The sequence below is a fragment of the Miniopterus natalensis genome, chromosome 12 (assembly GCF_054644295.1).
Source record: "Miniopterus natalensis isolate mMinNat1 chromosome 12, mMinNat1.hap1, whole genome shotgun sequence".
Classification (NCBI taxonomy): Eukaryota; Metazoa; Chordata; class Mammalia; order Chiroptera; family Miniopteridae; genus Miniopterus; species Miniopterus natalensis.
Genome location: NC_142092.1, coordinates 38,866,189 through 38,891,462, shown reverse-complemented (window position 1 = coordinate 38,891,462; position 25,274 = coordinate 38,866,189). Strand labels below are relative to the sequence as shown.

The window sequence follows — 25,274 nt, the reverse complement described above, 5'->3', positions numbered from 1 at the left end:
CCCTTAGGGAGAAGAAATACTCTCTGCAGACCAAAGTGCCTGGTCGATTCTTGCCAGCACTTTTCTCTTAGACTTAGACCAAGAACTTCCTCTCACTCAATTTCTTCAAATATGTCCTCAATTACCACCTTCTCTGTGAAGTACTCCTGGACTACCTAGAAGCAGAATGATTTATTCTCCATGGACTCTCTAGCTTTATTTCTTGAGAGTCAAATGCCTTATCATAATTCAAAAATTTTTTAAGATAAAAATCATTCACAAATAATTGGCAGGTCAGTTAAGAGTCGGTATTAGAAATTGATTATATAAGGTATCTTAGGATCTCTATTAGGCAATATTTGTCTGGTTTCAGATGTTTTATCTACTATAAAAGAATCTACAATTCAGACTTTTTATTAATATACAATGGCCCTGTACCCCAATCAAATTAACGAACAAAGTTTTATTGTATGTCAAGATTCAAAATGAGGCAAAAATACCTCTGAAAGCAAATTTATATCACTATAGATAGAACTAATTTAGGATGTTTTGAATTTTCTGATGCTTTATCTTAATTCCTGATTTTAGTTTTAGTAAAAGTAAATGTTAACTTTGTTTTCTACCTTTATCAAAGGCTCTGTTTCTAAAAATAACTTATGGTACACAGAGTCCAAAATGTTTGAGAGAATTAAGCAAAATGTGCTTTACATAAAACGGTGGTAAGTCCCCACTTCCCATACACCATAGTGGTCATAAAGCATGGAGTGTAGCTAGTGTAACTTACTTTTACTTAGAAGGAAACAGAGGCCAAGAGAGGTTAAGTAACTTGGCCAGAGGCATGAAGCAAACTCCCTGTGGAACCAAGGCTGTCACCTAGGCCATCTGACACCCCACACATTGTGCTTCTCTCTCTCTTCACAGCTCTGACATCAGAACTGAGAGTGTGCCAGTTCTGTGTGAAGGAAGGTCCTCATACTCAGAAACGTGGGTGACTGTTGGAGACAGTGGCAGTTTCTCATGTGCCAAGGAAGTGATTTGGAAGTACTGTATTTGCAAAGATAAAATGGAGAGTTTTCAGGTTTGAGTGACAAAAGAAAAATTAATTTAAGAGAAATTGTCATTAAATAAATGAGATTGAACAAATGAGAAACATTAGAGAGACTAGAGGGCCATTTCTGCCCCAATGGTTTCATGAGAAGCATGAAAGGGACTGAAGTTTAAGTGGGAATGGACTGATATCAGTGTTTCTGGGTGGAAATCGTTGTCAACAGAAAAGAAATTAGAGAAGAAGTCAGGAGACATGAGTGTGCATGGGATCCACCGGGAGTTTTGTGAAGCCGTGACAGGAATCAGAGTTGTTATTTGCAGATAACAGGGAGTCATTGCAGGCTCTTTAGTAACAAAAGAAATATTTTAGGGAGAACACCAAAGTGTCAGAAAACACAAATTTGGAGCAGACAGAGAATGGCACACTAGGAGATAATGATGGCACTTTTCACCCAACTTGAGGAGAAGCCCGGGAAGGATAATTCTGGAGAGCAGAAGGCAGAGGGGTCATTGGCACACTTCCAGGCGGTGACTATCACGGTCGTAGAGGGGACCCGGAGGCCCCTGGAGCGGAAGATCCCAGTGTCCGGGAACAGGCTGCCCCTCCCCCCTACATGGGCACTGGGTGTCAAGACCACAGTTTTCAATGAAAGTACTGAGTTTCAGCACTCTCGCTCGTTCTGTGACCTTGGGCTCATCTGATGTCCTCTCTGAGTCCTGGAATTGCGGTGCCTTCTTAAGAAAAAGAATTCACTGAGTCCTAAGGAATACTGGTAGGCTGATCATCACCGTTCTTTAAAAAAGGAGAGAAACAGGCCAACAGAACAACTTGAGAAAAGTTCTAAGTGCACTTTTCTCCATAAGAGAAACAGCGCTGCCTGGCTGTGTGGATGAGCTGTTGAGAGGAGCGGTTGTTGCTGGCAGCAGGTGGGGGGGGGGGGTTCTGCTACCTTATCACCTGCTGTTTGTCGCCGGAACATGAAAGGCACTCGGGAGCCGAAAGCATTTTCTCAAGCTCCCTGGGCTCTGAGGGCGCATCTCTCACAAGGCAGGCGCGGTCCAGAGCCCGGCGGACCTGGACGCCGCCTTTTCAGTATCCCCCCTTCGATAGTCCCACCACGAGTTCTCTTGTCTCCGCGGAGGCGAGGCGGTGCAGCCACACACACTCACATAGTTCTGCATCAGGTCCGGGTGGGTTCTCTCAATGCCGTCGTCCAGGATGGTGACCACGACGTTCTTCCCCGTGTAGCCTCTCTTCCAGGCTCCTTCAATGTTCATGTCCGACTGGCAGGGGTGCGTGTTGTCACTGCAGTGCTAAAGGAGGAAGAACACTGCAGATTACTGCACAGGGAGGTGATGCACAATTACCTACTTGTTAAGATCATGCATTTGCCTGGCCGGGAGCGGCTCAGAGGTTGAGCGTCGACCTAGGATCCAGGCGATCGGGGTTCGATTCCCGGTCAGGGCACATGCCCGGGTTGCGGGCTCGATCAATGACTCTCATCATTGATGTTTCTGTCTCTCTCTCCCTCTCCTTTCCTCTCTCTGAAATCAATAAAGATATATTTAAAAAAAGATAATGCATTAAAAATGGACAGAAATTGGGCGGATTGTTAGAGTAGAAGCATGGATCCCTAGCATGATAGCATGGGAAGGCAGGAAGAATAGATGTGGGAAAGGCAAATAAAATCTCTTATGCCATCTCTAGCTTGTTTTATTCCACTCATCCTTTGGGAAAACATAATAAACAAGTCTATTTCAACAGCAGAATAACGGATGTACCATTTTATTGTTAGCATGTATTAATGGCACACAAAAAAGCATTGTGGCATTTCATTTATAAATCCACACTAGGTAACTGAAGAACATATACTTTATAATTCCAACCACCGACAAGCCAACCCAGCTACAAATGAGGACCAACTTAGGCAGCTTCAGTAGTGTCAGCCAAAGGTGTGCTACTGTTTTTTCAAATCTTTCAATAAATTAGCAATGGCTAATGGCTATTGTACCATAGTTTCTAGTGGGTAGACACTCATTCAGCACTACTTTGATTTTTTTAAAAATCTTCACCCAGGGATATATTTTTATCTATTTCAGAGATAGGGGAAGGGAGTGGGAGAGAGAGCGAAACATCGATGTGACAGAGAAACATCAATCCATTGCCTCCCATATGCACCCCAACTGGGGATTGAACCCGAAACCTGAGCATGTGCCCTGAGCAAATTCCTTATGCTTTGAAGGAATTAAACAGGGTGACAGGATGGTGACTGTTGAGAGGTCTGAGTACACCATCTTAGGTGGGATGGTTGCAAAAAGACTCCAGTCTCTGAGAAAGTGAAATGTGAACTGAGGCATGACTGATGAGAAAGAGTTGGTCTGCCCAAGGGCCTAGAGGTCAGTGTCTCGGTACAGGACACAGCAAATGCAATGACCAAAAGATGAGAACAACTTAGCACAATGAAGAGAGAGAAGGAAGGTGGGGTATTGCTGACGCTTATTGAACAAGGGAGAGAATGGCATGGGAGGCAGAGAATCAGAAGGAAAAGTAAGGTCAGACCATCTGGAGCCTTAAAGGAAAAGTAAGGTCAGACCATCTGGGGCCTTGAAGGAAAAGTAAGGTCAGACCATCTGGGGCCTTGTAGCCACAACTTGGCTTTCATCTGAGGTACGACCTAAATGGAAGCTCATCTCTTTCCAACCTTCATCATTCAAAATCAAATGCTAACTAGCAACAGATACCTCTAATACTCCCCAACATGAATTTATTAATTTATTCTCCAAATGAGACTGCCTTTTGTTGAATATTATGAACACGGTTGAGTAGTTTCAAGGATTCATTCTAACAAAGGGTGTACCCATTTTTCAGCACAGATAATATCTGGAAAATAGGGGCTTATATAGTTTATGAACATCTGCACCATTTTCTCACCTTCTTGAGTTGTGTCTGGCACTCAAGGCCCTGCACGCATGCACACACATGCACACACACACACATTCATTCTCTCTCCCTCTCTCTAGTACTACTACTACTACAATGATCCAAATTCCACTCTCCCTACAGCTCCCCATGTTTGGGGCATAGCTCAGGACCTAGCCCCGCCCATAAAGCTGCCTCATGTTCTTCAACCTGTTTGTCTGTTTCATCCCTTCCCTGAACTTGGGGACTAACACACACACGCACTCTGTTCTACACATCCAACCCCTACTCACTGAATTCTATTGAACTGTTGCTGACTATTGAACCTTACGTGTGAGTTTTGTCTTGATTCCAAGCACTTAGAAGACCATGCATTAAACTAAGTCCAACTAGGATTTCAGTAAATATTGGCTGATTGATTACATGCCAGAAATGCAGGCATAACCTCAACTTTATTTCCAAGTTCACAACTGCTTGCTGCTCTGACCTCATCAGAGATATCTTAGCCAGCTAATGCTTGGTTAACAGAGATGATCATGAAAGAAATAGTATAAATTTCCAAAATGCCTATGTTTTTTCAGACATCTCACTCTGGCTGAGAGTGAGTTTGGGCCTCTCCTCACCAAATGCTTTAATTTAATACAAAGCAAACTGGATAGCTTTCCATTTCATTTTCTTTCTTTTTCCAAACCTGCTCTGGCCACCTGTGGTATCGTTTCTGACATGCAGTAATGCTAATGTGGCCAAGAGGTGGGCTGGAGGAAGGAAATGCACAGGAAATGGGTAACCCACAAATGGGATAACCATCCCGGAGCGGAGGGATGCTGCCTGAAATTGTAATTATGAAAACTGAAGAAAACCAGAGGCCTATGGAAAACACGTGTGTGAAAAGTGGAGCAGTTAGGTTTCCTCCTTCCACCTCTGCTTCTAGTGAATCTGACTTCACTATTTTTGTACCACCTTTTATTTTTTATATTTTTCATCTGCTAACTTGGTATAGGTGGAAGGAGAAGGAAGGGGAAGATCCAATTGATACTTTCACTTGGATAATCTATTATGGTGAATAACCAAAAGGTCAAAGGGAAAAAAAGTACTCAGAGCCTGAGGTGTTTCTTGAAAAAGAGTAACAGTGTCAGAGGACCCTTAAATCAGAACCCTAAATCCTGACTATGAACCTGAGATCTTAAACATATATTTCAAGTGGCTTAGGCTTTCAAACTTGTTTTTAATATAGCTGTTTCATGTACCCAAGGCATCCAAAGAGCAAAGACCATGGAAAATATTGATGCCAGTCAACACTGACTAAAGAGGGGAATGAATTAATCATTTCCTTAACTGCCTGATTGAAATGGTCTTTAAATGGGGCTCTATTTACTTGACAGGAATCTGTATAATAGCATCAAGCTAGAGGCTAAAGGAACACATACAAGCCATGATTTCCTCATACATGGTCAACCATGTTGAGAAGACCTCTGCCAGAGCTGGGGCTGAAGACTAGTTTCTGAAATTGTGTGACCACAGATACAGTCCTGTTATTCACAGAAGGGGTCAGCCAGAATTGTCCAGCAACTTTGAAGCTGATGAAAAACACATATGTACACAGCATATGCAAGATAAATATTTATAGTAAATGTATGCAACTTTGGTTCTGAATAATGTACTGTATTTCAATGACTGTGTACGCACAGATGACTAACTATGGAGAAACAACACAGAATGGACAATATCTGCAGAAACAATGGTCACCTAGGTCTCCCAAGTCCTTATCCATAAAAGCGTGTATTCTTTTTAGACATGAAATTTTAGAGAGACTGTTCTGTGAGTTCTAGAAAGGGCCTTTTCCACACCAGGGTTATAAGATCTTCTGCTTATAAACCACTCTGGGTGTGTCCACTTCTCTTCTGTCTTCATCAACATATCACAGTGTTTGCTCAATGAAAGAACAGTTTATGCCCCAAATAAACACCTTTATTATATTTTCACCATCATTTTCTTCCTATGGACAGGGGTGGAGGGAGAGGAGGAGCACCTTCAATGTCACTCTTTTTAAACTTCTCCAAGTTCTGAGCAATTTATATGCTGCCAATAGCTTGCTAACACTAAAAACATCTGTTCTCCATTGCTATTAATACAGTGGCTTATAAGACTGCATCTCTGACTATACAATGTTAGTAAGGAAGCAGAATTAAATACATAAAAATCTGTTTTATAGACAGATCCAGAAAAAGCCAGTCAACTTAGTAAAGTGTACATATACTTGAAATTCTTTGTAAAATTTGGAGCCCAAGAGTTCTCAGAAATTGAAAAAAATAAAATTGATACTCCCCTAAGTGGAAATATATAATTGGCATCTACTAGATCCTTATCATGGCCAAGCATTGTATTAGTAGCTTCATATGAACTAGCTTTATTTAAGACTCAGAACAACTATTTGATAGAGGTACTTTTATCATCTTTTTATATCCTTTTAACAAGATAAAGAAAATAAGTTTGTTTTTTTCATTGTTGGTTTTGTTTGTTCATTTGTTGCTTTCTGCAGGTGGTGGGCACAGGCTAGAGTATACAGGTGGCATGTTAAAAGGGTGTATACCTGATATTCATACAGTGTTATTAACCAGTGTTACCCTAAAAATTTATTTTTAAAAAAGAGACTTGATGAGCCTAGGTAACCTTTCAGAGTTCAAATCGCTGGCCAACAGTCAAACACCAGACCATAGAGCTATGGAAACTCATTTGTTAAAAGCTGAAAGAAAAAGGCTTAGGGGAGGGCAAATTACATGCAAATTCAGATAAGAAGTGGACATCGAACAATACAGCACCAGGAAGCAAAAAATCAAATAACAGAAACTGCAATGGCCTGTGCATTCAAGTGATAAAGTGAAATACACTTGGATAAGACTTTAGAGACCTAATTTTTCCTTATTTCATTCATTGCAACTCAACTTTTAGGAAATCGCCAAATTTCTATTTGAATAGTTCCAATGACAGGGAGTTCGCTTCGTTACTAAATAGCCAATGATGTGTTGGTAGACCAGGTCTTAAAAAAAATTTTTTTTTAAATCCCTTATTTATAGTGTTTGTTCATTTTCGTGGTGTAAATACTCACATCATGGCCAAATTTAAACTACCACGCTCACAAAATTCTTGAATGTGTAACAATAAGCTTTCATGAGCTGTTAGAAGGCAGATCCAGCATACCACTGGAAACAGCTCACTCCATTGTTAGTCTTGCTCCATTTCTGATGAAGTCATTCCTTCCAATGGGTCTGACATCTGCTCCTCAGTTCTTGGGAACTTCTGGGAAGTATCTAGGCTTAGTTTTCCCCTTCACAGTTTCAGACAATAGTTTTACTTACTCTTGTACTTATTTGAAGATGATCTTTCTTTAACTTTTCTTTCTCAAAGCCTCTAAAAGAAATTGGACTTAGAACTTCTGTGATAGGCTGATGGGAACTCCTTGGGATACAAAAGTAGGTTCTCTGACTCCAAAACTAAAGATGCCGTCACAGATTTTTGAAGATCTAAGTTAAGCTAGGGAAGTTCTACAATATTCACTACTATATTTATGGGTCAATTTTATGGACTTATCCTTTACTACACATATGCAAAAAAATAAAAATAAATAAAAAAGATACCCATAGCCAAAATAGATCCAGTGTCCAATTATTTAAGGATATAATTCAATTTGTGAGTTTTCCAGAAATTCCAAGTTAGCCCAACATGTTTCAAGAACACCAAATTATCAGCATAGCAGCACATGACATTAGCTAGGACAATTGGGCAGAGGAAAAGTTAAATTCCACCTCTGCTACTTTCCAGCTGTATGACTTTGTCAAGTTACCTAAATTCTTAAAACCTGATCTGCAGCTTGGATGCAGAGAATTGCTATAAAGATTAAAGAAGATAAAGTGCATAAGAAATGACTGCTGTGATTATGATCATGTTGTTGTTAATGACAGTACATTCGTGGGCAGCATCGTGTTCCTAATAGTTTATAGAAGACGACCCTGGTGTAAAAAGAGAGACAGAGAGAGATAGATTACCACAAAATAAAGAGATGATGGTTTTCTTTATTGTCTGGCAAACGTGAAAGGGCAATTGATCATTTGTAAGGATAGATGAAATGACTTCAATATTTTATATCTGGGGCTGGGGGCTGGAGACTGAGGATGGTATATAAGAGGAGAGAACAGTGTCCAATTATTTTCTGGTACACTGGCTAAATAGTCTCCTATGAATCATCATGTTTTGTTCCACCTAGCATTCCAAATCTGCTAGAACCATCGTTCATATCTATCATAATTTTGACAGAGGATGATTCTGCAGTTAAAAAATTTTAAGGATGTCCCACATAATACTAAAGAAACATCAGAAAATAGCAGATATTAGGAAAAGAAGGCTATAGTGTACAAAAATATGCTTATACAGAGAAAAATAAGAATAAATTCACTTCCTAATATTTTACTCAAAACTGAGGGTCAAGAAATTGAGGCAGGATAGTCAAAGGCAATCAATGACCCAACCATAGTCTTTTCAACAAATGGTGCTGGTGCTGTAACAACTGGGTGTCCACATGCAGAAAGTAATGGAGGGAGGGAGGGAAGGAGGGAGGAATAAATCATGACACAGACCTCACAATCTTCACAAAATTTAACTCAAAAGATCACACTAAAATGCAAAACTAAAACTCTTGAAAGATAGCATAGGCTAAAGCCCAGATGCCCTTGGATATGGTGATGACTTTTTAGATACAACACCAAAGGCACACTCTGTGAAAGAAATAATTGATAAGCAGGACTTCATTAAAATTAAAAACTTCTGCTCTGTGAAAAGACAATGTCAAGAGAATGAGAAAACAAGACATGAACTGGGAGAAAATATTTGCAAAAGACACATCTGATAAAGGGCCGTTATCCAAAATATACAAAGAACTCTTATTAAACTCAGTAAGAAAACAACCTGATTAAAAACTGTCCAAAGACCTTAATAGACACCTCACCAAAGAAGATACACAGATGGCAAATACGCATATGAAAAGATGTTGTGTATCATAAATGTGATCAGGGAAATGAAAGTTAAAACATCAGGGAGATATCACTACACACCCATGAGAACGGCCAAAATCCAGACCAGTGACAACAGCAGATGCCAGTGAGGAAGCACAGCAACAGGAACTCGCATTCACTGCTGGTGGGAATTCAAAATGGTACAGCCATTTTGGAAGACAGTTTGGCAATTTATTATAAAATTAAATATACTCTTATTATACAATCTATCAAGAGCCCTCTCTGACATTCACCCAAATAAGTTGAAAACTTACATCTACCCAAAAACCTGCACATGGATGTTTATTCATAATTGCCAAAACTTGGAAGCAATCAAGATGCCATACAGTAGGTGACCGGGTACACCGTGGTACATTCAGACAACGGACTATTATTCAGCACTAAAAACAAGTGAGCTATCAAGCTATGAAAAGACATAAAGGGAACTTAAATGCGTATTACTAAGTGAAAAAAGCCAATCTCAAAAGTCTAAACACTGTATGATTCCAACTATGTGACATTCTGGAAAAGGCAAAACTATGGAGACAGTAAAAAGTTCAGTGGTTGCCAGGGGTTAGAGGAAGAGAGGAATGAACAGGCAGAGCACAGAGGAATTTTAGGGCACAGAAAACACTGTATGATACTGTAATAATAGATATATGTCATTACACATTTATCCAAACCCACGGAATGCACAACACCTAGAATGGATCAAAAGGTATGCTATGGGCTTTGGGTGTCTGACTGTCAATACAGGCTCAACAACGGTAATAAAGATGCCACTGTGGCAGGAGTGCTAACAATCAGGGCGGCTAATCACGAGGGAGGGCTGTCCATGGGTGGGAGCTGAGGTAGATGGGAAATCTGTCCTTTCCGCTCAATTTTGCTCTGATGATAAAATTTCTCTAAAAAATTCTTCTAAAAAAGGAACTGAGGAAGAGCAGCCAAATAACTAGATGCTCTATGGGTTTAAGCAAACAACATTTATTTGTAAATTGTGTTACCTTCTTTGAATCTTTCTAAACTGACACATCTTGAATTAGAGACTTTCAGTCCTAAAAATACTCAGTAAAGTAAAAATCAATAAGCCAACAAACAAATCTTGTCTCCTTTAATGAATTTCTACATGTCTTATCTTAGTGTCTGGAGAACTGGTTTCAACTATCTTACCTGGCCTTGCTGCTAAAGGGTAACCGGGGTCTTAGAAATTTATTGGACATTTCTGAGACACTGAGACTAAGCTTTACATGAATAGAAACAGCACCTGCCAGGGTTCACACCATTCTCAAATGCCTCGGGTCCAAAAACTGAGTCAAGTTTTGGAAATCTGGGTCTGAAACCACCATATTCTTTCAATTTTAACAGCACCTTGTGGTTCAAGCCACTGAATCTGATCCACTATACTTAACATTTCTAACCCAACTTATGCTTCCAATCTATCCCCCTCTCATTCAAAAAATTTTTACTGAGTACTTACTACATCTGATCACTATACTGGCCATGACACTCCCACTATACTCAAGTCCTTGCAGTCTAGTCCATGTGACAAACAAGGAATTTTACAGAAAAACACGTTAGGTGTTACAATGGGGGTTCTCCGGGTACTGTGGGAACATGGAACCTAGTCAGGGGAATGAGTGGGAAGGTTGACAGCACTTCCTAGAGAAAATGAGATTTCAATTTACACCCCAATATGAATTGACTAGCCAAAGGGCATGCAGGGGATGAAGAGGATGTGTTTATTTTTGGTAAGGGTATAGAATAATTAAAGAGAGACTGGAATGTCAAAGGAGCTGAAAGAAACTCAGTGCAGCTGGTTGATACAAGATGAAATAGGTGGTGGGAGATGAGAAAAATGGAAAGAGATTAGAGAATTAACCATGGGCAAGACTCTAAGTGTTCTTATAAGCCTTTTTTTTTTTTTTTAAGTTTGAGCTTTGTCATAATTCAATATAAAATTGTTTAAGGGTTTTGAGATAGTGATTGATATGGTTTGGATATCTAAAATCCATCTCAAATTTTAATTCCAAACAAAAACACTTAATCTCCCCTCTGTGATTCCTACAAAGTTGCACCCGTCCAGGGTTCTCTGTCGCCCCCACACCAGTATGTAGCACCTACGGCTCCCCTCCTTCTCTATACACACCCATCAGCAAATCCTTAAAAATTAGCCCTTACACGTCTCATCTCTTCACATCATCTTCATGGCTACACACTGATTCAAGCCACTATCATCTCTTATTTCTCTATAGTCTCTTCTTTATACAGCAAAGTGATCACTGTAAACTATGTCATATTTGTTCTCTATAAATATTCCCAATAATTCCCAAGCTGCAATGGCATTCCCTTACACTTTCAGTAATGTCCAGGTCTGTTTAATGGCCTATAAAGTGCTTCATGACCTGAATGGGAAGCTGTCTCCCTGAACTCTTGACCTATCTCCCTCTTCCTTACTCAAATTCCTCTTCCCTCCAACCCCACTCCTATCTCAAGACCTTGTTACTTGCTATTCTCTCACCCTGGAACATTCTTCCTCATATCCACATGGCTCTTTCTCTTATGCTCAAATATCACCTCCCAAGAGAGGCTTTCCTTAATCAATTTACTTGAAACAGCATTCTGGGTCACCTTCTATTCTTCATTTTATGTCTCTCACACTGCACTGTGAACTCCATGAGGGCAGTCACCTTGCTTTATTTATTTCTGTATCCACAGTGTCTAACACATAGAAGTTCAATAATTATTTGCCCATTGAAATGTACAGACTGAGTTAGAAAGTCATGCTGGGTCCTGCAGAACATGAAGGAAAACATGCAGGCCAACTAATTGGGAGACAGGTCTAGTGTTCAAGAAATGACAATGGTCTAGTGGGAGCAGTAGGAATGATAGTATTTGACACATAGTAGGCATTCTAAATACTTGTTAATGACGATGAATGAATACAGGTGGGGCAAATCAAGACTGATCAAATACCTGCCTTGGACTACACAGCAAATGGTAGGATGCCTTGCTGAGAAGAGAAACACAGGAAGAAAAATTTATTGTAGAATGAATAAATTGAGTTCAGTTTTAGAAACATGGAAGTTGAAGTAACATCCAAATAGGAGCTGCCTGTAGCAATTGAATATGCGGATCTAAACCTTCTTTCTGCACAGATCCACAACTAAATTCTTCCTGAAATTTTAGCATCACACTATTTCCCATCTCAAATCTTTTTGATGCCTATGAAGTGCTAATACTTTGGTCCCCAAGCTGCTCCACAATCTGGCAACGAACCTACATTGTCTGGTGCCACGTATTGTCTCAAAGTTAAAAATTCCTACAGACAGCACAAAGTGTGTAAATTTGATGACCTTAGCAAAATTCAGGGTCACAGTAAAATGAGGCTGATAAAAACGGCACAATTTTCCACGGTTCCCTGTACCTATGTCACATGCAATTACTCCCGTGAAGCAACGACATTATTTCTTCACCCTTTGATTCTGGGCTGGGCTGACTTGCTTTGGCCAAAAAAATGCGGCAAAAGTGACAATGGTCCAGTTCCTACCCTTTCTCTTGTACTCCTTCCTGGCTGCCCTGTGAACAAGCCAAGGCAGCCTGCTAGAAGATGAGAGGCCACGTGGAACGGGTAGAAACCGTCGCAGCTGAAACCACGCTCTAGTGGGGGGCCCCCAGCTCGCCCAGAATGGCTCAGAGGCATTATGAGCCCACACGGAACCCGAAAACCGTTAGCTGAGCTCAGCCCGGCTGCAGACGTGCAGAATCGGAAGTCTAATAAACAGCTATTGTTTCAAGCCACAGATTCTTGGGGGTGGTTTGCTATATAGCAAAAGCCAACGAACAGAAAAGATTATCAGTCTGAGGGAAGTAAGGCAAACCAGAAAAGTAGAAGAAAACTGGGGCGTCAAGTTAAAGCAGATAATTTAGGAGAGAACAGGAGTAGCTGTATAACTGGGGAGGAAGGGCAGTGAGGACATCGGACGGTGGCAAGCACATGATTCCAAAGCCAGCTCTAAGATCCCTGTGCGTCCGTTCAGTGTTTTTCTGCTCACCCCACCCAGCATTCATATCAGCAATCTGATTACATATGGGTTTTATCTTCCCAAAGAAATTACAGACTACTTGTGGTAAAGGAGTCTACGTTATGTATCTTTATAACCTCTAGAGTTCACAGTAAAAATGCTCAATAATGCATGGACTGATATTTGTTTATGAGAGAAGGCAGGAGTCGATTCTGAGATAAGACGCAGAGGGAGATAATTTACACATTGAAGACACGTCACGCAGGAAACAGAAAAGGTTCAGGTAAGATGTGGAAATCCTGGTTTCCTGCGCGGCAGAGGGCACCTGCTCATTCCACTTTGCCAGCGAAACAGGCAAGAAATAAGCCAGGAAACAGGCAGGGACCGAAGGCTCCGCGAGGCACAGGAAGAGGGGTGCTGGTTACCCGAAGGCGCCACTAACGACGGGCCGACACGGCAGAGGCAGTCAGGAGAGATGCAGCACGGTGGCGGGCGAGCTGTCGCCCCAAAGGTGTGGTGGCGGGTTTCTCCTGGCTGGAGGGCAGCTCGGAGGGCAGGTCTGTTTCCTTTGGAGCAACAACCCGGCAAGTGAGCGCCTCTCACCTCCTCCTCGATTTCGGTCAATGGCCCATCTGGGATGTTGCCTCCAAGTTCATGCAGTAAATGCTTTCATGAGTTGAGAAGCTCGGTTTTGCCAGATGACTTCCTTCCTGACTATGACTCAAGAACCAAGTAACAGTAATGTCCTACTCTTTGCCCAAATTGTGTAATTAACAAATAAGTGTGTTTGCTTAGGAATGATCTCAACTGGAATGTTTTCCTTAAGTACCTATAAAGGCAAGAAACAATTTCTACGTTGAGCTCGTGAAAATAAATTTTATAAGCAACTGAGCTGCATTATTTAAGAATTATGTGAAAATAAGCCAGAAGCAAACCTCATTCTTTTCCAAAATGTAATTTCTTCATTTACATTGTTTACAAAATTCTACTTGCATAGAACTCTGCAACCTCTTGGTCTACTCTATGCATAAGTCTGGCTCAGAGACTCCTTTCTCCTCTGTTTTCATCAAGGCCTCAGAAAGAAGAGCTAGTAGATTAGAGGACATTTCCCTTTCTTTAAAATGATTAGGATTCAGTATAGTTTGGACAAACATAACCAACTGGATTTGGAACTAAATTTTCCCACTACTTTTATTTTTTCAAAGTCACAAAAGAAATTTTGAGGGGAAAAAAGATAGAAGGTTTTTTTCTAATATTGGAGACATTTAATATGAGGGAGGAACGATGTGAATATCAATGAGAAATATTTGAATACGACCTTACTAATTGTCATGTTTCTTCACTTACATTACTTCATGAGTGGCAATATTCTTATAAAACATAATGGCAGAGGTAGCTATTTTTCAGGTGAAGAAAAAAATCCATTTTCAGTTGAAGATATAATGAAGAACAGGGATATACTTATATAAGGTCCTCTCAAACCCTCCATCATTCTGCAATCAAGTTTCAACAACATAATCATCTCTTAAATAGACAGATGGATGGAGAGATGGAGGCATAATGGGAGAGAGAGAGATGAACAAAGGATGGATAGATAAGCAAACAAATAGATAAATAATATACTTAGGTTTACCTTCCAAGGCCTATCACATTTTGGTTTTTCTTAAATTTTTACCAAAGGCTTTTTCTCTTTCTGGGACTCTACAGAACTTCTGAATAGTAAAAGCCACTTCAACGCCCCTATGTCAACTCCTCAAGTTCCCAAGATCAGGTACTCCCAACATATTTTCAATTAAAGTCAAATCACAAAAAGATGCAAAGGGATGGAGGAGAGAATCAAGTCCACATAACAGTGAAATGTGAGTATTCAAGTGATGTTCAAAACTTAGATAGCTCACCTCCTTCCAGAACCCCTTGAACTATCCTAATAGACCCAAGCTTAACTTGTTTAAATATAACATGTAGAGTGGCAGAATTATGGTCTTAAACATTAACAGTAGTTTGCCCTAATTTTGTCTCAAAAAAGGCATCAAAATAGATATCCATAAAAGCAAAACAGATTTGTTAGTCTGCTGGAATTACATACAAAATTAATGGGATATGAAATTCCAGATAGTCTTTTCAAATTTTTGTTTCTTAGATCTGTGAGCTTTCTGACAACTTTCTGAGTATTCTGAAGGTTTTGAAGTGTTTTTGTCATGCCCTCTAATAAGTTTTAGCTGAAATACATTTATCTCTATAAGAGGAAGTAATATTATCAGTGTGTCAAAATTCTTATTCTTAAAATTAAACAATTATATCAGAACTGATGAACTGGCCAAAACCTACATGGTCATAAGTAGTTGCAAACAAAATCTGAATTAAATTTTATTTTCCTGTCAACACACTAACCCACTTTAACAGCCATAAATCTGTTAATTTCCCCACTAACATGAATTCTTCAGGTATATCTAGTCTTCAGGATTTTACATAATCAAAGAATAGGCCTAGTATATCTAGCAGCACCAAAAAAAAAAAAAAAAGTGTGCTGCTTAGAAAACAAGAAAATTCCTAAGTATCAATAAATGTAGTTTATATTGTAAACTTTTTCTTTTTCCTACATAGTACAAACCAACCACAAAAATTAATGTCTAAAAACAATAATTATGACAGCTCACAGTTCTATGGGTTGACAAGGCTCAGCTGGGTGGCTCTCACTGGGCCTCCAAGCAGCTGCAGTCAGATGTCCACTGCAGCTGGAGGCACCTGAAGGCCTGACTGACATGACAGTTTAAGATGGCTTTGTCATTCACATGAATAGCCAGAGAATTAACTGAATCTTACAGATAAGATTGACATTAATGTATATTTGTTCCAGTTATCTGCAAGTCCTTCTGAAGGACCTATATTTATTGTATAATAACTTTATCCCATAATAGTTTGAGGAATAGCAGCTATATTAGTTTCTCTACATCTGTTAACTGTCAAACATTTCATTTATCCACTTGTGTTTTATTAGTTTGTTTTTAATTTTCTAACCAATACTGATTAAATGCTTTTTAAATGCTGAGTCTGCGTCAGGGAATGAGAAAACACATGGTCTGGCCTTCACAAAGTTTACATTCAGGTTGGAGCACATAAGTAATACATAGACAGTGAAACAAACAATATAACTAAAGATGACAGTAACTGTTATGAAGGGAATAAAAAAGAGACATTGGGTAACATCAAGGGAAATATGCTATTAAATTTATACCTTGGGTTTTTACAATTCTATTATTTAGCTGACCTTTATTCAATGAACACAGCAACTTCATTTTGAAGAGGGACGTTTATAGGTATCGGGCAATAAACCTTAGCCTTAAAAAAGCAAGTTAGAGTAAAGCTGAGGTTCCAGACTTACTGTTACTTAAAGTTAAAAAATGAAGAAAACATTTATACATTTTAAATTTTTACTTGTAAAATAAAATGTAAATACAAAACATTTCCTAAGACAAAAACCCCATAGTGTGATATGTGTTATTACTGTGATGTAGCCACAGAAATATAAATCTATTTACACTGCAAAACAAAAACCATCTCACCTCTGACAATCAGCAAATTGTCAGTTCAGATAGGTACTAAAAATCCCACTTTAATATTGTTCCTTCTAGACTGAGTAAAAATAGTTGTCTGAATGCACCTGATATATTTGCTTTCATTGTCCACTTGCAGATGTACACTAGCATAACATCTACAAAGTTACACGCAAGAAAAATGAAACCCTTTGCTCGAAAAGGCCAATAATAAATCTAGAGCTTCTTCTACTGTGGCAAGCAGTGGATGCTTCAGAAAAGATGAAGGATTCCAAAATGTACTTAATTAGCAACTCAATAAAGGAACCTCCACAGCAGATTGGCTCTTCGACCTGGTGAGATCCTCTCCAGACCCTGAAATGTACTGAACAAGAAAACAAAGTCATTTTTATCCTACGCTAGCAAGCTTAATTGCAAATGCTTTTCTTATTAATAAAAAAACGCCGAATCCTTTCAAGAATCTCACCAAGCAACTTGCTTTAATAGCATCCTACAGAAATCCATCTGTTACAGAAAAATAATAATTCAGAAAAGTATGGCTATCTAAACAGAGTGGCGCATATTCGTTTATAGAATCTTCATAGTGAACTTTCTCTACAGTAACTCTTACAATGGAATATTCAGGGTCACTGGAACACAGCTCCTGTAACCCACATTGTATTTTCTTTCCATTCACTAATGAAAGGAATTACGTTAACACAATTAAATTCAACACCAGCACTGCAGCCTTCCCCAGCCACTCTCACCAGAACTACACACATATTTCAAAACACAGTTTCCCAAGCATCTCTTGTCTTTTCTACCTATCTAATTAGCAAGCTCTTCATGGGTAACTAATATAATTATTTCACAGACGATCATGATCCAAAACATCCCTATTCTAATAGTGGTATGTTTTCACCTATGGTTTAGGACAGGGCTTTCCAAAGTGGAAAAAGTAGAGAAAATGTTAAAAGATGCTGAATTGAAGTGGCAGGGACCCAAAGGGCTGCTCAGCTAACATGGCAGAAAAACCTGCCCCTTTCCACTTTCATTCTGTGACACCTTATTGTGAGTAGAAGGGAAGAAAGGGCACAGTGAACAGTCGATTGACAGATCACTCTACCCAAAAGGCTGTAACTAAAACAAACAAAAAATAAAACAAACAAAAAAGGGGAAGTCACCAAAGGCTTTTCCTCACAAGAGAATGAAGCCCCTCGGTCAGAGCCATCAGTAGAGGCTTGCTTGACATACTTAATACAGAAGTTATTTACTGTTTACTTGAAATTCAAATTTAACAGGGTGCCCTGTGTTTTTATTTACAAAACCTGGCAACCTTTAGTACCATCAATCCAACAGAAGGTAACTTTGTGGAATGATAACAATTGGTCTATTACTGACCATGATGTCTCCTAAGTTAACCATTTAGAGCTGCTTCTTAGGGAGAAATTAAGATTGCTATGGGAGGAATGCAAAGGCAAGGAAACGCGCACTGTTCCATTGTCTTCACCTCCAGAATGGGCTCTGGAGGCTTTAATCCTGGTTCCAATGGGATAATGAAAACCACCAAAATCTTAACCTCCCCAGGCATCCTTCAAACAAGGAGAAAATATTAAAATGTTGATAACTCATATCTACATCACAGCTAGGATAAAAAGTATCATAAACCTCAAATTACACATCAATAGGAGAAAAACCTTCAAAACACTCATGCAGCAGAAAGAGCTCTGGAGACCACTCTAGAGCAGAAAACTGAGGAAGACTAGGCAGACAAGTAAAGAGGGAGCAGAATCCCAATGGTAGTGGAATTCATGGAGAGAAGCCCCTTCTGTAGCAGGGAAATACTGAGGACACATCTGAGGCCTGGACAGAGCTCAACGTGTGAAGGTGCAGAGATGGAAGGGGCACTCCTTGAAGATTTGATGGAGAGAGTTACGAAAATACGAAAAGTAAAAGTTAAAAAAAAGAAAGACACCCCTCCCAAAGGAAATCATCAAATCAGAAGACCAACTACCCTCTTCCTACACTCCAACCAAAAACATTGACCAAAACAAATGAATTTTACTGTACCAAACTGGTACTATGCTCTTGAAATATAAAACTTAGTAAGTCACCCAAACTCCCACCTCTTTCTACACACAATTGCTACTAATGGTCTAAGAAAATAAAACATTTCAAAATAGATGGACAGTAGACAAATACTCATTCAATGCTTCTATAAGAACAAAATATAAAGTGAATCAAAACATTGCAGTTTATAGAAATTCTGCTTGAAAATCTGCAACAGAACAAAACTGTAACACAACACATAAACCTAAATAAATACACTAAAGTAGAATCTGTAGATATGGAACTATAGCTCAAGTAAAAAATTTAAACATATATGAACAGATAATAAACAAAATGATGTCAAACTAGAGTTGACTAAAACCCTGGAAATAAATCAAAGACCAAATTAAATTAGAAATAAAAGCTAAATTACAACGTATCCAAAAGAGAATTGACTCAACCAATAATATAATCAGAACATTGAGGAAAGGCATAAATATATGAAAAGAACAAAAAACAAATAAAGTAGAGGTCAAAAGGATCAAAGAGCAAGTAACTAATTAAAAAAAATAGGCAAAGGCGATCCAATGTGCTTAAAACTGTGCTAGTTTTTAACAGAAAGTCCTCACTTAACATCATTGAGGGGTTCTGGGACGCTAAGTGAAATGATGTATAATGAAACTAGTCTTACCATAGACTAATTGACATCAACTAGAGTTAAGTTCCTATAGAATCACATTAATGTTATAATGAATCCACATTGAACAAAACGATATTATTCGAGGACCTGCTGTACACCTTAAAAAAAAATTCCCTTAGCTTCTGGACTAAAACAAAACAAAAGAAGGAAGTCACTTATGCGTTAAGAAAAATCAACCAAGGTATCCTTCTAGTATCAAAACTACAGAAAATATTTTATGTAATTAAGAACTCCGGGAATACTGCAGTTGCAAGCAAGCCTTTTTAGGCAGTCTCGCAGAGAATGTGCTTTTTCAACCAAGATCTGACTGGCAGAAGAACTGGGTAAGCGTGAAATATATTTAATTATAAATCTAAGATTAAAGCAAAGGTGGGAACAAGGGTGGGAGAAGAGTAAGCATATGTTATGTGTTCTGACAAAGCAGGAATATTGGACTTGAAATGAAAGGAGAAAATAAATGGTAAAATAGAATAAGCTAATGAATAGTTGGGCAGCTAAGAGTCAAAGGACATTGTTTAAAGCTGACAAACCAAATAGAGAAGCCAAAATGAGAAAAAAAGAACTGAGAAGATATGTTATTATAACCATAACTAAAATAATAATACAAACCTTCCCAAAAGCCAAAAGAAATTATATTAAAAGAGCAAAAACAAAGCACATAGTGAAACACAGTAAAAATAATACAAATCACACATAAACACACACATATAACAAAATAATACGACAGGGTTTAGACTTTTTGGCCATATTGATAAATGTAAATGAGCTTAAAAGTCTCCACTAAATGAAAAAAACCAAAATACCACATTAAAATTGAGTAACAAGAAAGAATCTGACTCCTGTCATAGAGTAACTCAGATATCTAAGAAGACAGAGTAAAGGTAAGGCAGATGGTACAAAAGCAGGACCTGTAATTCTAATTTCAGGTACAATACACGGAAATACCGTTGCTCACCTAGCAGGGGAGCCAGCACCCAGGGACCGACGACAGGGCAAGGGGGGAGCAGGCCTCTCAAACATGGGGGATGGAACTATGACCCGTTCTCGCCCTGCTCAGGGGGTGGGCACAATCTAAGAAAATCACATTTGCTTCTACCTTGTAACTGAGCAATCCCACAGCTAGAAATTTACTCTGAAAGTACACCTCCAACACCACACAAAATATATGCACCAGGTTGTTCCGTCTGGAGCTACTTGTAAAAACAAAATATTGAAAAGAACCTAACTGTACATTCATCGATGTCTAAATAACTTACTCTCCCACAACACAGCTGCAAAAAAAGAATAAAGCTCTCTGCAAACTAGTAATATGGAGTGATTTTCTGGGGCCTATTAAGTGATAAAAGCAAAAAGGGAACAATGCATTTAGAGTATTTTATGAATTTTACGATGAACAACAGGTTTTGCATATTCCAAAATAAAATTAAGTTGATAAAATTAAATATATAAAGATGGTGGATGGAACTCTAAAATTGGACAGAACAGAAACAAATTAGCCATTAATCTATGTATTGAATTAATGATATAATCATAAAAGGAAAAAAGTATTTATTCAAGCAACTTTTGATTCGAGTATTCTGACTGTATCACCTGAATGAGATATATTCTAAGAACAGAAAGAAACTTGAATTTTACATCAGTAAGTCTGCTGGTGGTAGTAATATTGGTGCAGTAATGTCAATCCCCTTTGAGTTTGAGGTAGTGAATTTATTGATATTGAGGAGAACTGTGATTCTCACCGTGAGAGAGAGAGGACAGAAATGTGAAATAAGTAAAATGGAGGAAGAACCTGTGCTATTAGATTGGGATGGGAGGTGCCACTATGAACCCCAGATATGTATCCTGGGCTCTGTCCGCTGAAAAAGCGCGGAGAACCAAGGGACACCTTTACCACCCAAATCTTGCTCTATAAATACCATTTCTTAATAAAATAAACCATAGACGTAGAGAAATGGCTATTTCTAGGTCTGAGGCAGAGAAAATGCAAGGTGAGCATGTGTTGTGCCATAACAGAGAAAGTGCTAAAACTGACTGAGGACTTGTCAAAAGAACACAGGAGTCTACTTGAAAGGTCACTTACTCATCAAACCTGAGACAATTTGAGAACCAAACAGGAATAATGTCAGTAATGAGCCATGAGCCCATAAAGATATTTAAATGGAAGAGGGGTGAAAAAAGAATCACAGAATTTAAAAACCATCGTCCTGCAACCACTGATCTACTGAGGTAGGCAGGAATCATCACTGGATGCTAAAATCTTGGGGACAAGTTGACAGGGAATAAGATATTCACAAGCCTCAAAATATTATGTCTCAAATTTCCAATTATTTAGGAAGATAAAATGTACCTTCACATGGAGAACTCTAGCAGAAACCTTGACCAACTAAGTAAATAAATTTAAAATCGCCAAAAGCAGGACTTCTAACATTCTATTTCATCCTGACACGAAGCACTGGAAAGGGTACACTCTCACCTGGGAAGTTTTTGTACCAAAAATGTTTAATCACTCTTATAGTCCTGAAAAACCATCAAACTAACCTAAAGTATGAGCTATTCTGCAAATTATCAGCCTGGACTCACTGAAATCATCAACATAAAAGACCACTCCCAACCTCCACCCCAACACAGTAAAAGTAGGGAAACGCTTCTAGATTAAAGGAGAGCGCAGTGGAGCAAATACTGGCAATGACTGACTCTGGGTTCTGAATGAAAAAGGATAGATCTATAAAAAACATTTCTGTGACAATTGAGGAAATTTGAATATAGACAATAAATTGGATAAGGTCACTATTAACTTTCTTAGTAGTAAAAATGGTGTTTTGGTTATATAAAAAATTTCTTAGGAGAGGCATCTTGAAATATTTAGGGGTGCATTTTTACAATGTTTGCAACTTAGTTTCAAAATCTGGGGGGAGTATATGAGAGAGAGAAAGAGAGAGAGAGAGAGAGAGAGAGAGAGAGAGAGAGAGAGTGTGTGTGTGTGTGTGTGTGTAAAGAGAGAAAAATATTAACATTTGGTAAAACTAGGTGAATGAAATGTATGTGTTCCTACTATTCTTTCAACTTGTCTGTAGAATTCAAAACCAAACATTGGGTGGAAAACATTACAGGCACAATTTAAAAAATTATCAAAGGGTTTGGCCCCAAAAGACACAGAGCATAGAGCTCATGCCATAATGACAGACTTCAAAATATGATTCAGGGAGAGACAGTAGGCATCTGGCGGCAGCAGGAGCCAAGCGGAAGCCACACCAGCGCCGGCGGACCACCCACCGCCCTTTGGACGCTGTGCCCTTGCTGAGGTGGCACGCCAGCTATCTCTTCTTCCAAGTCGTCTGGTGAGGGCTTTTTATCAACAGCTGCCTTCACTCTGCCCACAAATACACATGACAATGGTGCCGATCATGCCCCAAGATTTCTGTTGGGGCGGCAGGGCCCCCTTTCCTGAGCCTACATTTCCCTGTGGACTCTTGCCCTTTACTCTCCCTTTAAATCGTTTTGTCCCAAAGGTATCTGACGAGGCAGATGAGGCCCCGTGGTCAGAATACAAGACAGAATAAGCAAGGAGGCGAACAGTGATGGAAAAGAAGGTGTGTGCCCCTGAGTTTTTCTCAGAACACCACAGCAAACGCTCTTGTTCTTTCTATTAAGATTTGAACTAGGAGCTACGGAGTGCTATCTTGCAACCATGGGCAGAGAGTTTGTTTGAGAATGAAATCAACAATTGGAGAGATCAGAGGTACACTGGTTGGCAGGGCGAATTGGGTTCCTGGAGACCTGCTTTACCTTCTGGATAAGTGAGGCCTGCCAGTCTGGACTTATATGAGCCAATAAATTCCTTCCCTTCTTCTATTTTTTTTTTTCCTTCCCCTGCTTTGGATTGAATCTTCTGGTCTCTTATAACTCAAACAAACTCAACTGAAATGACATTTCATAAAAAAGATAATTGGACAAATTAGGGAAACAGCTGTTTGTTTACATTTACATGCCCCTCTCATCAATTTACACAGTGTAACAGGACAATAAAGGCTCTGAGAAGTCCTGCATTAAAGAAACCTTCTTAAGTTTGTTCAAACCAGTATGTGCCAAACCACTTCACTTTGGAGATGCCTATTAACAATGTTAAGAAGTAGTGTTCCATGGCAAACAATTTCTGTAACAACTGGGTGGAAATCATTCATTTGCCTGCAAAGAAATCCTGTCATGTGTCATTACTTAATTCCCATATCACTTAATTTCCACATTAGGAATTTGAAGACCAGGTAATCAAACCAAAGATTGTAATTTAATACCAAAAAGCTTAAATATACTTGCAGGGGCCTCACGGTACTTTTGTGCATGCCTGTACCATGCTGTTTGATACTACAGAAACTTAGCTCTTTCCCAGCTTGCCTACGACCTGGCTAGTGAGCAGAGTATACAACCTTTTCATATTTGTATCACCACATGTTGAATTACACAGGGTACACAGGAGGAATTCCGTAAATGCTGCTGACTGAATAAAATCATTACCAATTTACCTTTTCCTTTGGGAATTCCGTTTCTTGTTGCTTTCGTTCATTTTCCCTTCTGTTACACATTGAATTAACACTTTTATTGAGCAGTCTGTGGTAACTCCTAGTTCCTAAGTCCTGGGAGGGTAGAACTAATTCAATGCTCATTAGTGTGTACAACTAGTTTAAATGATTTGTTCACAGCACATTCCCTCTTACTTGTCCAGAATAAATCAGGTTTGATCATTAAGGATCTCTTTAATCTTTCATTTTCTTGGACAAACATGTACAATTAGATATGTTTCTAGTCTTATTTAACTTCATCTTTCAGACTAATACAGAATGGCAAGTTTTAACACACTCTTTTCTAAAGTTGGCACCTCCTTAGCGGAAATAATTACATGCTATTGTGCATAGACCTAGTGGAGTTAATTTCATCCCTTCAAAATAGAATATTAATTTCCAGGCATCAGGTTGTTGAAACAGATGGTTTTGCTTCTCTCCATCTATTGCCTATATAAGCTAGAGCAATGCATGTCTTTGTCATTTTTCTATCCTTCCAACAACAGTGCAGAACGTGAAAGACACTAAAACATGTTGATAAACAACTATGATGGTAGAATAGACTTAATATGCAATGTAAAGATTTTTATTTTAAAGGAACTGAGGATGGTTAATCTTGGGAAGATTCTGGGGCAGCATGAGAGCTATTTAAAAATGTTTGTAGAAAGAAATATTCCAAAGTAACTTCAAACAAGTAATTTGACCACGTGGCATGTGCGGGATATATTTTTAAGGACAAAAAGAACTATATGCAATTTAAATTGTTTGCTGTTATCATGGTGCAGGTGGTAGCCTATTATCCGCAGCTAGTGTTGCATGTAGTGTGAGATAAAGTCGATGAGGAATTCTGTTGGTGTCACCGAGAACAGCATCTTTAGTGTGGGAATAGATGCAGATGTAACTGATGAGGGTAAATAAACTCTATAGAATTGATTTTAAATTGCAAATATCTGTATCAACTCATGGTATATTGTGTGTGTGTATAATGCATTACTTCTAATCTGTTTACTAAAAAAGCCTAAAAACTAACCCAACAGTGATGAGAATCTCAGTACTCATATTGCAATTTCTAAATATCATTTTAAAGAAAAGGAACAAGGGGTTAATGGAGAAATGGTTGATTCCATACCTGAAAAAGAAAATATACAACATAAGTGTAGGACAGCTTGTCATGCCAGAAAAAAGAAATACTGGAGTCATACCAAAGGGCCCAAGGTGCTAATTTGAATGGGCTCTCACTGACCAGAGATGGGGCAATTTAAGCAAGAATAGGTTTATAACTTCAAGGGAATCAAACACATTAGATATATCTAAATCGAATTTGTAATAAAATGAAAAAAACCTCATTAGTGGCTTTTGGTGAATGCTAGGGAAGGAGCCCCTAATAAATGAAAACACTGACCATTAATCTTGCCTTTCCTGT

The 25,274-nt window shown here is 38.9% G+C and overlaps 1 protein-coding gene across 2 annotated transcripts in view; it reads right to left on the bottom strand.

Moving 5' to 3' along the window:
* Positions 1–25,274, bottom strand: part of PCSK5 (proprotein convertase subtilisin/kexin type 5) — a 381,372-nt gene that overhangs the window by 267,601 nt on the left and 88,497 nt on the right. For both annotated transcript variants that reach the window (XM_087822706.1, XM_016222840.2), the window contains exon 4: positions 2,197–2,340. In XM_087822706.1, coding sequence (XP_087678832.1) covers positions 2,197–2,340 — 144 coding nt within the window. The remainder of the gene's footprint in view (positions 1–2,196; positions 2,341–25,274) is intronic.